General features: G+C 41.8%; 1 protein-coding gene across 3 annotated transcripts in view; it reads right to left on the reverse strand.

Moving 5' to 3' along the window:
• The window catches only part of SLC24A2 (solute carrier family 24 member 2), a 110,195-nt gene that overhangs the window by 9,513 nt on the left and 87,361 nt on the right, over positions 1–13,321 (reverse strand). For all 3 annotated transcript variants that reach the window (XM_069776031.1, XM_069776033.1, XM_069776030.1), the window contains one exon: positions 203–331. In XM_069776031.1, coding sequence (XP_069632132.1) covers positions 203–331 — 129 coding nt within the window. The remainder of the gene's footprint in view (positions 1–202; positions 332–13,321) is intronic.

Here is a 13,321-nt window from a genome sequence, read left to right on the forward strand (position 1 = left end):
AGAGCTGTTACCAACCAGTTGCCCATAAGCACACAATTGAAGATTTGAAGACTGATGTGTGACCTCTTCTTCAAAAAAGAAAATATTAAACAAAATCATTAGCCCTATTTTTACATAAATCCATTACAGTACTTTTTTGGCACTTAGCTAAAGAGCCACCCTGTTGTGCAGAACACACTGACTTACAACAACAGTTACTTACAGGTTTTCTGACATCCGGGAGAGAAGCCCACAGTGGAAAAACAATGGGTAGCACAAGAAGGTAGGTGAGCTGCTTGCGTGGGCTGTCAGGCCAGGCCAGGCTGAGAGGCTGGTCCTCATCCTCTTCATTCTGTAAGAAAAGCTGCAGTGAGCAGAATACTGAAATGGGTGAATGAGGTTATGGATTCTTTAAAGAGGAGTCCTGAGGACTGTGCTGTGTTTCAGCAAGAACCCATGGGGCCTGAAAACATTCCATTAACACCGCACCTACCTAACAACATTAGCTAGTACAGAGTAAAAAGATTTTGGCCAGACTATGAGATACCCCTGCAGCACAGGCTGCCTGAACACATTTGTCTGTGGCTATGCTGACAGTGATGCTGGTCCCTTGGGATGCATGGAGCAGAGTTGTGCCTTCTCCCTGGAGGGGAATCTTGTGCCTCTGATATGTGTTCCCACAGGCTCTCCTTTGGGATGTGGCCTAGTCTAGTCAGGGGTCAAAACTGGTCTGGACTGCATCAAGCCTGGCAACATACAGACAGAGATAGAGACAGACATAGAGATAGAGACAGCGATAGAGACAGAGATAATGTATGTGCGTGTGTGTGTACACAAATATATGCACATAAATACATATATATGTGCATATATATGTAAATATATATCTTTTTAAGCTTTTGTGAGTAACTTTAAAAGTTATTATTATTAGAGAGAGAGAGAGAGAGAGAGATTTATTTTCTTGTCCATAGGACCACAGGGTACTTCAGGCTGGCAGGGACCTTGGGAGCTCCACTGCTCAGCTGAGGGGGTCAGACCAGGCTGGCTCAGCACTCTGCCTAGCCAAGCTGTGGAACCATCAAGGATGGAGATGACCCAACCTCCCTGGGCCCCAGCTCCACTGCCGGGCTGTCCTCATGGGCAATCTCTTATTTCCAGCTTGAGCCTCTCATGTTTAGCCCAGCCACAACACAGCAGTTTTCTTAACAACTTGGTACTAAAGCTAAAGGGAAGACATTCCTCTCTTATTTGTGTAGCTGATCTTCACATCAATCTCTAGTCTCCTTTTATGTGTATGCTGTTCAGTTCTCATCTCCATTACAGAGCAGGTGTAGAGGGACCTTCTCCCATGACAGAAAACCTTTTGGCTGCCACACACTTCTCTTTCCTTAGACTGCTTCTGCTAACAAAATGGAGCCCTTTTAGACTGCCACAGAAAGAAAGCAAAGTGAGCATGATTTAGTCTTTTGGGTGTATGTATTAAAATAACTTTTTAACTTTTATCATAGGTAGCCAATCACTCCAGAATTGCACATGGATCTAACTTATACCACAGAATAAGGCAACAGAAAGAAATGGCCTAAACGGTTCTTTCACATATATGTGTGTAATGCAAACCCTGTTAAGCTTGTGGAAAAATTTCTAGAGAGCTCAGTGAAAGCTAAAGAAGTCCAAAAAAGAGTACGTGGTGAAAACTGTGTTTGAGAGCATGAGAGGTATACAACTACTTCTTCATGTAGTGTTCTTCTTTTCTTCTTTTGCAAAAAGATAATAATTGAGATTTCAGTCCTCTCTGCAGTGTGCAAGTTACCCCTCCCATAGATTTATAATACAGGTTTCTTGTTAGTTATTGCCCTGTCTTAAGATCACTTAAATACACCTTATGACAATGCTATAAGAAGCAGTCGTCTGAATGATCACATCAGTTATTTTTTTCTAAGCAAAAGAGTTACTGATGAAATGTCAGCATATGTTGGTATTGTTCAAAATATTTTCTACTTACTGCTAATTTCAACTGAATAACTGGTCTTTATTATTCTACTATTATGAACTCCTGAATTGTTCAACTACTCAGTTACCTGAACTGATCAGTACCTACACAAGTAAGTCCAACTATTAGCTCAGGCTCTTCCATCATGACAGTATCACCTGACACCAATGGACTGGAAGCAAATCCCTATTTACCTCTTGACACATTGACAGGCTGCAGCTACTTTCACAGTTATGTCAGAAGACAGTATTTTGTTAACCCCTACACTTTGTGAAACTCCCAAGTTGCATGATTGTAGGACAACAGTAAAGTGAACAGGTTATATAATAGTTTAAGATTTTAAAACGTACATAGGCACAATTTGCCACACTCCACACAGTACTTATGGGGCTCCTAAGCAACTAAGAGGCTAGCTTTTGCCTTTAGCTTTCAGCTCTTTACCAAAGTGGGCAGATGATCTGTACTTCACTGCTGCAATTTATTGAAGTCTGACTTTTGGGGGACTGGACTGGTGCAGGAGTTTGTGGGGCTACTTCCTAAAACCCAAATCCATCCCTTTTCCATTCTGGTAGATGCTCTTGGGGTGGGAAAATCAATCTGAGATGGACATTCAGCTTTGAAACATGATGACTGAGGTAAAATTTGAGCACAAAAGGACCAACTGAAGGGTTGCCTAGGTAACTTTTTCTGAGTGGCCTGTGTATAATTCAAGCAGCAGACTCAGCTGGAATAAAGCTCCATAAATGACTGCTTCATAAACAGCACTGAGTGACAAAGTACTTCCTGAATTGCCATCTTTAGAGATTAGGCATGATTAACAACTGTATTTAATCACAACAAAAGCTTTACATTAGTCTGAGTTTGCACAAGAGTCTGCAAAATGTATGGAAATGAATGCTTAAGTTGGTTCATGCAGTACTGTACCAGTACACACTGTACTTCAGCACTGGGCCTTATTCTGGTCTCATGGCTGTGTCAAACAGCATTGGGCCAGCATGAGCACACAGGCAACATGAGTGGCTCTAGCAAAGGACCACAAAGAATTACATATGGAGATTGCCAGATGTCTCCTGGGAAACCTTGATCCATCCATTTGAGATCTTTTCACCTTCAGGTTGTACAGCCTCATCCTTCTCACCAAGAAAACTATTCCCAAATTCCCAAATTCCCAAATCCCAAATTTGGCTCAAGCCAAACTTGAGCTCACAGTGCAGTGGGACAAAACCTTTTTTCTCACTTGTTTAACTCCAGGATGCATTACAGATGCTACAGGCTAGGTCTCCATTTCCTATTTTGTAAACTGGAATCAGCATCTGATTTTCAAATGCTGACCTTCCAAAAATCAGTGGAAGTAAGGAAGTTCAACGTATTTGTAAATCTAGCTTCCATGAATTTCAAAGCAATGCTGAACTATCCTCTGAGGTTGAAGACATGAAAGGGAAATAATTTTGGCAGCTATAAAACCACGCAAATGTGAGCATCATGCTCTGGACTAAGCGGCAGTGATATAAAATGACTCAGCACAGATTTATGGCAGAGATTGCGTGCACTGTCTGTGGCTCCAGCCTATCTGCAATGTACATACTGAATATGCATTCTCACAGTTTGTACAAAGTAATACTGAAACCACAGTTTTGACTTATTTTAGTCTGCATAATGAAAACTCAGTACGTGCAATGTTCAGTATGATTCTCTTCTGCAATGCTAAAAAAACACAATGATAACATGACATACACACTGGAATTCAGTTTCCTAAACACACATATGGTGGTGACATTTTAGTTACCTTCTGGTGTCTCACTTGACCTCCACATGCTGCATCAGAAGTGGAGAATATTCTGCTCATTTATGACATACCTGCCACCACTGTGCAAAAATCTCCATTCCTCTAGGCCAGCTCAGGTGGTACTACGTACCCATCTATATGCAAATGAGTACCACCCTAAAACTCATTCCCTGCTATAACTCTGTAGCTAATTAGTATTAAAGATACTAGAGTGAACATATGGGACACCTGCATTAGTTGACATTATGAACTCTGATGATAATCCAGTATCTATTCAGTTTCATGTGAACCTAAATTTAACTGCTGTCACAAAAACACAGGTCATACTATAGTCAAGTAAAACCTGAAGCTGTACAATCATGGTTCTTCTTCATTTTCAAGTCCATTTTGGTGACTTTTCTGAAAGGATTGTCCAGAATATGCTAATGAACATAGAAATGAACACTTTATTTATATTATTACAAATAACATTAATTCTAAGTGTTCTAGATAGTCATTAAACACATTAATACTGTTCCTGGCAGAAATGACTAGCACCAATATCACTTTCTCTTATGATCATGATCATCTGAAGACCTTTTCCCTGGCTGCATTTAAAAGTTGATGTCTGGTAAGTAATATGTGATTTGGAGGTGGGAGAGGATAAAGTAGTATAAAATCTCTACAGATTTTTAAAATATGGTAAGACTGACTGGACTAAGAAGATAGAAACAGCCATATTAAGCAAGACCAAAGGCCTATTTACACTAGTATGTTGCTTCTGGCAATGGTCAGACATGGGCACTCAGGGAAGAAGTATTGGAATGTGGCATATTTTTTAATCTTCCACAAATTCATACAATCATAGAATCATTTAGGTTGGAAAAGACCCTTAAAATCATCAAGTTCAACTGTAAACCGCCAAATCCGCCACTAAACCATGTCCCTAAGAGCCACGTGTACACGTCTTTTAAACATCTCCAGGGATGGTCACTCTAGCACTTCCCTGGGCAGCCTGTTCCGATGCCTGACAACCCTTTCGGTGAAGACATTTTTCCTAATAGCCAATCTAAACCTCCTCTGCTGCATCTTGAGGCCATTTCCTCTTGTCCTATCACTTGCTACTTGGGAGAAGAGACCAACACCCACCTCGCTACAACCTCCTTTCAGGTAGATGTAGAGAGCGATAAGGTCTCTCCTCAGCCCCCTTTTCTCCAGACTAAACAACCCCATTTCCCTCAGCTGCTCCTCATAAGACTTGTTCTCTAGACCCTTCACCAGCTTCATTGCTCTTCTTCGGACATGCTCCAGCACCTCAATGTCTTTCTTGTAGTGAGGGGCCCAAAACTGAACACAGTGCCTCACCAGTGCCAAGTACAGGGCAATGATCACTTGCCTAGTCCTGCTGGCCACACTATTTCTGATACAGGCCAGGATGCGATTGGCCTTCTTGGCCACCTGGGCACACTGCTGGCTCATATTCAGTCAGCTGTCAACCAACACCCCCACGTCCTTTTTCTCCAGGCAGCTTTCCAGCCACTCTTCCCCAAGCCTATAGTGTTGCATGAGGGTGTTATGACCCAAGTACATGACCCAGCATGTAGCTTTTTTAAACTTCATACAACTGGCCTTGGTCCATCAATCCAGCCTGTTCAGATCCCTCTGTAGAGCCTTCCTACCCTCAAGCAGATCAACACTCTCACCCAATTTGGTGTTGTCTACAAACTTACTGAGGGTGCACTCGATCCCCTCATCCAGATCATTGATAAAGATACTGAACAGAACTGGCCTCAGTACTGAGCCCTGGTGAACATGACTTGTGACTGGCTGCCAACTGGATTTAACTCAATTCACCACAACTCTTTGGGCCCAGCCATGCAGCCAGTTTTTTACTCAGCGAAGAGTTCACCCATCCAAGCCATGAGCAGCCAGTTTCTCCGGGAGAATGGTGTAGGAAACAGTATCAAAGACTTTACTAATATCCAGGTAAACAACATCCACAGCCTTTCCCTCATCCACTAAATAGATCACCTTGTCATAGAAGGAGATCAGGTTAGTCAAGCAGGACCTGCCTTTCATACACCAATGGTGACTGGGCCTGATCCCCTGGTTGTCCTGTACATGCCATGTGACGGCACTCAAGATAATCTGCTCCATAACCTTCCCTGGCACTGAGGTCAGGCTGACAGGCCTGTAGTTCCCCAGATCCTCCTCCTGGCCCTTCTTGTACATAGGCGTCACATTTGCTAAACTCCAGTCAACTGGGACCTTCCTGGTTAGTCAGGACTGCTGAATAAATGACGGAAAGTGGCTTGGTGAGCCCTTCTGCCAGCTTCCTCAGTACCCTTGGGTGGATCCCATCTGGCCCCATAGACTTGTGTGTGTCTAAGTGGTGTAGCAGGTTGCTAACCATTTCACATTGGACTATGGGGACTTCATTCTGCTCCCCATCCCTGTCTTCCAGCTCAGTGGGCTGGATGCCCTGAGAACTGGTCTTACTATTAAAGACTGAGGCAAAGAAGGCATTAAGTACCTCAGCCTTTCCCCCATCCTTTGCCACTATGTTTCCCCCCAAATCCAATAAAGGATGGACATTCTCCTTAGCCCTCCCTTTGTAGGGAATGTATTTATAGAAACATTTTTTATTGCCTTTTACTGCAGTAGACAAATTAAATTCTAGTTAGGCTTTGGCTCTTCTAATTTTCTCCCTGCATAACATCATGACATCCTTGTAGTCCTCCTGAGTGGCCTGCCTCTTCTTCCAAAGGTCATAAACTCTTTTTTTTCCTGAGTTCCAGTCAAAGCTCTATGTTCCTTCAGGCTGGTGGTCTTCCCTGCTGGCTCGTCTTTTGGCACATGGGGACAGCTTGCTCCTGCACCTTTAAGATTTCCTTCTTGAAGAATGTCCTGCCTTCCTGGACTCCTTTGCCCTTCAGGACTGCCTCCCAAGGGACTTTGTCAACCGGGCCCCTAAAGAGGCCAAAGTCTGCCCTCCGGACATCCAAGGTAGCAGTTCTGCTGACCCCCCTCCTTACTTCTCCAAGAATTGAAAACTCTTATAATTTTGTGGTCGCTAGGCCCAAGACAGCCTCCAAACTCCAACCACTGCATCATCCACAAGTCCTCCTCTGTTCGCAAATAGCAGGTCCAGCGGGATGTCTGCCCTAGTTGGTTACTCACCCACTGTATCAGGGAGTTATCTTCTACACACTCCAGGAACCTCCTAGACGGTTTCCTCTTTGCTGCATTGTATTTCCAGCAGACATGTGATAAGCTGAAGCTGCCCATGAGAACAAGGGCTAGCAATTGTAAGACTTCTCCCAGCTGCTTATAGAATATTTCATCTGTCTCTTCATCCTGGTTGGGTGGTCTGTAACAGAGACCATGATCTCTGCCTTATTGGCTTTTCCCTTGATTCTTACCCATAAACACTCGACCCTTTCATCACCATCATCAAGCTCCAGACAGTCAAAACACTTCCTAACATACAGGGCCACCCCACAGCCTCTTCTTCCTTGCCTATCCCTTCTGAAGAGTTTATAGCTATCCATTGCAGCATTCCAGTTGTCATCCCACCATTTTTCCATGATTGCAATTACATCATAGTTTTCCTGCTGCACAATGGCTTCCAACTTGTTTGTTGCCCATGCTGCATGCACTGGTGTAGATGCACTTCAGTTGGGCTATTGATCCTGCCACCTTTCTGGGAGGAGAAGCCCTAATTCCTATGTGACTGTTCCCAGGTGCTTCAGTGGTTTCTAATGCATTGACAACCCTTACATCTTTGATGCTGTGTGGATCTCCACCCCCACCTCCACTGAGATGGCTGTGGTGCTGTGTGCATTAGTACAGGGACATTTCAAATGTCCTCCAGTGTACTCAGCACATTGTGGAGTAGACTGAAGGACCTTGTTAGCACACTGTCCATCCCTCAAACGTTGGTGTGCCAACCCCAGGCTTATCTCTAGTGAGCCTGGTTTTATCCCTTTCCTCCTTCAAATCTAGTTTAAAGCTCTTTCAATGAGCCCAGCTAACTCCTGGGCAAAGATCCTTTTCCCCCTTTGAGACAGGTATACCATGTCTATTGACAGCAGGCCTGGTGTCATGTAGACCAACCCATGATCAAAACCCACAACATTCTGCCAGTGACACCAGTCTCAGAGCCAGTTATTGATCTGCTGGGTCTTCCTGTTTCTTCCCTCATCATTTCTTGAAGTGGAAGGATAAAGGAGAAAACTACTTTTGCTACTGATCCCTTAATCGGTCATTAAAGGTTTAGATGTAAGCTGCATTAGATCTTCATACATAATAGTCATTAATGTGTTTCTATGAAATTCTCATTAGCTGTCATAATTCTTTCCAGTCTTTTATTTATTGTATCCTCATTTTTTCTTGCTTGGGACTGTCTTTTTGTTACATATACATTTGCAGTGCTGAATATCACATGTATACTCACGCCTAGATGGGATGGATGTAGTACCCTAGTACATATTAATCAATAATTATAACCAAATTAATTCTCTAATAGGAAAATGCTCCCTTTGCATATTCTACCAGGGTTAATGAGGTACATCTTTAAACTACAAAAAATACAGTTATGATACCATATTTTCAAAAAATAAGATTAGAAATGTTGTTTCACTCTGTGTTCTCTTTTATACATCTGTAACAAATATTCTTTTCTTGTAAACCAATCTATGCATATTCATAACCCTCTTCTTGCTACTTCAGTTCTTCTATGTAACTCATTACAAACAATGAAAAAGGTACCAAATCTCTGGATGCTCCATCCTTCACAAGTTCTTCATCCAAGAACTTCTATCTAATATTTGTCTGTAATCCACAGAAACCTCTTAGTGGTTTGCTCAGGACTGGTCAGACAACTTTTCCCAGTCTCCCAAGAAAATTCTTCCAAACAGAGGAAACGATGGTGTGTTTCACATTATATAAACAATATAAACATATGGTGACATTTTGTCAATAACTCTTTTGTTTATAAACAACAGCTTATAGCAAACTCCATCTGCCAAAGTCACAATGTAGTCACTACTTCTAGCAAACATCAGAAAATCATCTCAATGGATGTTTATGCTCATGTGATCTTAGGAAAAACAGTTGTTTTTCTGGCACAACATCAAACTACATTTTTATACCTGTTTCCTGACAGTAGGACAAAATGGAAAACAAGTACAATGACCCACCTCAAACTTAGCTGCAATACTGAATCTGCCACTATTTACCAACTAGTCTGTATTGTGTAACAGCTACAGCATATGAATTATATTCTGAGGGTTATTCTGTTAGCCCAACTCAGCTGAAGAGCTGAGCTATAAATTCTCATGGTTGTACATTTCTTGTGCATTTTGATTTCTGATATCATTAGTCAATACAGAATTAGCATTAGGACTCCAGAGGAAAGAAAACTGCAGATAGGAACTATCTGCAGCTCAATTTGCTTATGCTAAAGTACAGATATTGTACCATCTATAAAAAGGCAATTTATTTCTTTGCCTGATAGTGCTGCAAAAGACTGCTGAGCTTTTTTTTTTTCTCGGAAATGAAGAGCTCTGTACAACCCAACTTCTCACAGTGAGTGCATCAAGAAAAAATTATGATGTCTGAAAATGTTGCCTGTCTCAGAGGTAAGTACTGATTTTAAGAACTGAGACGGATTTTCTTCTTTAGAATAGCAAATCTCACATTAATTTATTTCACTAGAAAGGCAGAGGACAAAGGCAATTGGAGCCCTACTATGAACAGCCTCAAGTCTCTGCTTTCTGTTTCTTGTCTGTAACTTGAATCGCGCATTTATCTTGTCCTACCTCTCATCCGGAAAAAAAGTATGTGAAAGAAGGTGAGATAGTAAGCCAGTACAGTAGTATGCAATTTCTATGGGTAGTTAAGACAGAACGCAATGTCTTTCCTCATGAATTCTTGAGTAAAATTCAAGCAGGGAGTAAAATTAAATCCCTGAGCTTTCAGAATGCATTCTGTATATATGGATACGCTTCTTAGGGCAGCTAATTTGTATTAACCCTCTCTGCACTGTGAACTCACTGGGAAGAGCTACCTTTGTGGTGGAGCCTATGTGAAGGAGTGAGGCTCAAGTAGGTATTTGCTCCAGATGCTGCTATTACTGCTTATATCCTCCTGGGCTTTTACACAAATACCTGAAAGCAGAGCTCCTGGAGCTTATATGCAGTTTTTTATGCCCATGTTACTGCCAGCATTCTTCAGGCAATTTGAAAAGAAATACTCAGAATGTAATAGTCAAAACTGCAGTCAGCCCACCAGGAGAAGTAACTGCTATGGTGTGATGGAGATACATCTGAAAAATAAGCCTTTGTCTTCATGCTGTTTTTCACTGTCCTAGTTTTCAAGTAAGGCAAACTGGTATACAGCAGAAGAAAATGTGGAATAGGCAACTGAGAAGCCTTGGGAAAATAAAGATCAATCCCTTTTGATGGCAGTGCCATTCTCATTAATTTACAAAGAGCTATACAGGCAAACAAGACGCAGGCATTTACTTTAGACTGAGTGTGGCAACTGAAAAAAAACGTTTGGGCTTTGGAAAATTTATTTTTAATGATCAATCAAACAAATCCCAGGGATGCTGGAATATATAATGGCCTTACAACAAAGGCTGGTCTAATCACCTCTACCCTCTTGCTATGAAACAGAAATATTTAATATAGCCCAGAATCATAGCCTGAGGCAGAGAACACAATGCTACTCAGATTCACATCATGCTAATTTGATGCAAACAGAGTGAGTACTCCAGGCCAGGGGAGATCTGTCCCCACCAGGGGCTCTGTCCTGAAACACAGCACACCGTGCTGCCGCTCTTTGGTGGGGAAGGCAAAACATGCTTTACCACACTGTTGCCCAGGTAAGCGGGTTACATCCAACGAAAACAATAAAGCATTTGTGGCATTTTCCTACAACATACAAGTTGCTGTATATTTTCATGGAAAAGTTATCTCTGACATGGTTGGCATGTAAACATTTTCCAGTGGGGTTTCCATGGAAACAGGTAAAAGTGTGTGTATGGGTATGTATGCGCGTGTGTATATGCGTGTGTGTGCATGTGTGTGTGTAGGTGGGAAGAAAAGGTGTTATCTTCAGATTGGAAGCTATTTTTAAGAAAGCCACAGGTTAAAACGTATATGACTGAACACAATCAAATGATTGTTAAGAAGGGGGGGGGGGAGCAGGGACGACAATTTGACTTCTCAGAAGGATCATTTCTCTGAAGGGTACCCTATAAAACATTTAATGAGATAGTCAGTGTCCTTTTAGTCTTCCTTCATTTTCTCATACACTCTTGGTACCACTCTATGAAGTTTTATATAACAGCCTTCTCCTTTGTGTCAACCTGCTAAAGGTTAAGAGACAGAATGCTGTAAGTAGAACAAAATCCCCAAGGAAGATGCAATATCCAGCAGGAGGGAAAGCAATTTCTGGCTGCAAATGAAGCAGGAATGTCTTACAGACTTATGGTGGGAGGAGGTATTGTTCCCTGCTGTGCTGGTTAGGGGCTGGGAAGGAGACCATAGCCATCTGTCCTTCTCAGCTGAGGATCCTAGTTTTATCAAAGTGTAGGAGATCTGCTGCTCCTTACAGTGGGAGTGGGATTATATGAGTCTTAACTATCTGGGACAAATGACTGGGTTGCTGGGGACACTTTCTGGACAGCCTTTTTGAATTTCTGCAAGAAGCATCAGGACAGAGCTTATCTTGTTGCTGAAGAGCTTGGGCTAGCAAGAGGACAGATGAGGTTTCCTGCAGGAGAATAGAGTAAGAAGAATGGAGTTAAGGGCCTGGGAAAAAGGGAAAAGCAAGACAGTGGAGTTTGGATGAGACAAATGAAGAAATTAAAAGGAAAAAAAAAAGAAAAGGAAATAAAGTGAAATTCACCTAGTTCATGAAATCTTGTGAAAAGTCATTGACTGACAGTGTCTTCGACTCTGTCTTGTGTAGTGTTTGAGCCTTGTGCAATTGAAAAAGGAATGGAGGAAAGAATAAGAGTCTGGAAAAAAATATAAAGATGACCAAAAAAACCCTAAAGAAACCAGGAGAGATATAAGGAAAAACTAAATCATGGCATTTGGAGTATTATGCTCTTTTAAGAAGAAGTTTAATTTACAAATATATGAAAATTAAATTACAACATAAAAGCTATTTTTTTCCCCATTCTTGCAGTCTAGCCTGAGACCTTCCTTTCACAGCAGTACTTTGCTCAACATCGTACTTTTAAAAGAGTAGGGGTTTTATAAGATGGATTTTTTTGCATATTCTCTTTGTGCTAGTGGAATATACACATTTTAATGTACTTACTTTCAGACAATTCTAACTCCAATACAGAACTTCGTATTAGTAAAATGCTTGTGTATAGGGATTTAGACCCAGGCACCATAATCTGCACCAGTGAAAAGTAAGAAAAAACATGAATATGACTATGCTTGTTTTGCAAGAGGGAAAAGTATGAAGACCATAATGGAACTTGACAATGGAGGAGAAAGAATTAGATCCCTATGCATGTCTTCTGTATCCTCACTGTAAACACATTTAAGGAATACTTGATGACCTGTGTCATGGTTTAATCCCAGCCGGCAACCAAGCACCACGCAGCTGCTCACTCACCTCCCTCACAGTGAGATGGGGGAGAGAATCAGAAGGGTAAAAGTGAGAAAACTCATGGGCTGATAGAAAGACAATTTAATAGGTAAAGCAAAAGCTGTGCACACAAGCAAAGCAAAACAAGGAATTCATTCACCACATCCCATGGGCAGGCAGGTGTTCAGCCATCTCCAGGAAAGCAGGGCTCCATCACATATAATTGTTGCTTGGGAAGACAAACACCATAGCTCTGAACATCCCCCCCTTCCTTCTTCTTCCCCCAGCTTTACATGCTGAGCATGACGTCATATGGCATGGAATATCCCTCTGGTCAGTTGGGGTCAGCTGTCCCGGCTGTGTCCCCTCCCAAATTCTTGTGCCCCCCCAGCCTCCTTGCTGGGTGGGGTGAGAAGCAGAAAAGGCCTTGACTCTGTGTCAATGCTGCTCAGCAATAGCTAAAACATACCTGTATTATTGAACACTCTTTTGGTCACAGATCCAAAACATAGCCCCATACAGGCTACTATGAATAAAATTGACTCTAACCCAGCCAGAACTAGCACACCTGCTATGTGAGTACACCCATTTCCCAGCCCACGTTTTTTAGGACAACATTTTTCCTCCAAAGGCATATTTGCAGCTTGGTTCCTCAGGATGGATGGTGTCTTTAATTTTCTGAGTTCTAAATGACCATCACTGGGACATGGAGGCGCTAATGGTAAGTTTTCTTAAGAGATTTTCTAAACAGCACTTATGGATCACAAAACTGTATCTTTGGTCATATACAAAAGGAAAATTGGAGAGAAGCAACTTTATACTATATTTTCAAATTCTGACACTACAGCACTTCTTTTTGAATTGGAGTAAGGAAAAATCATGAAAAATTCAAGCCACTGGATTGAATGTTACTCACGGAACAGCAGAAAATTATGCTCTCAGTGAAAAATGGAGAATATTTGTTCACAAAA

Source organism: Haliaeetus albicilla, chromosome Z (assembly GCF_947461875.1).
Source record: "Haliaeetus albicilla chromosome Z, bHalAlb1.1, whole genome shotgun sequence".
NCBI lineage: Eukaryota > Metazoa > Chordata > Aves > Accipitriformes > Accipitridae > Haliaeetus > Haliaeetus albicilla.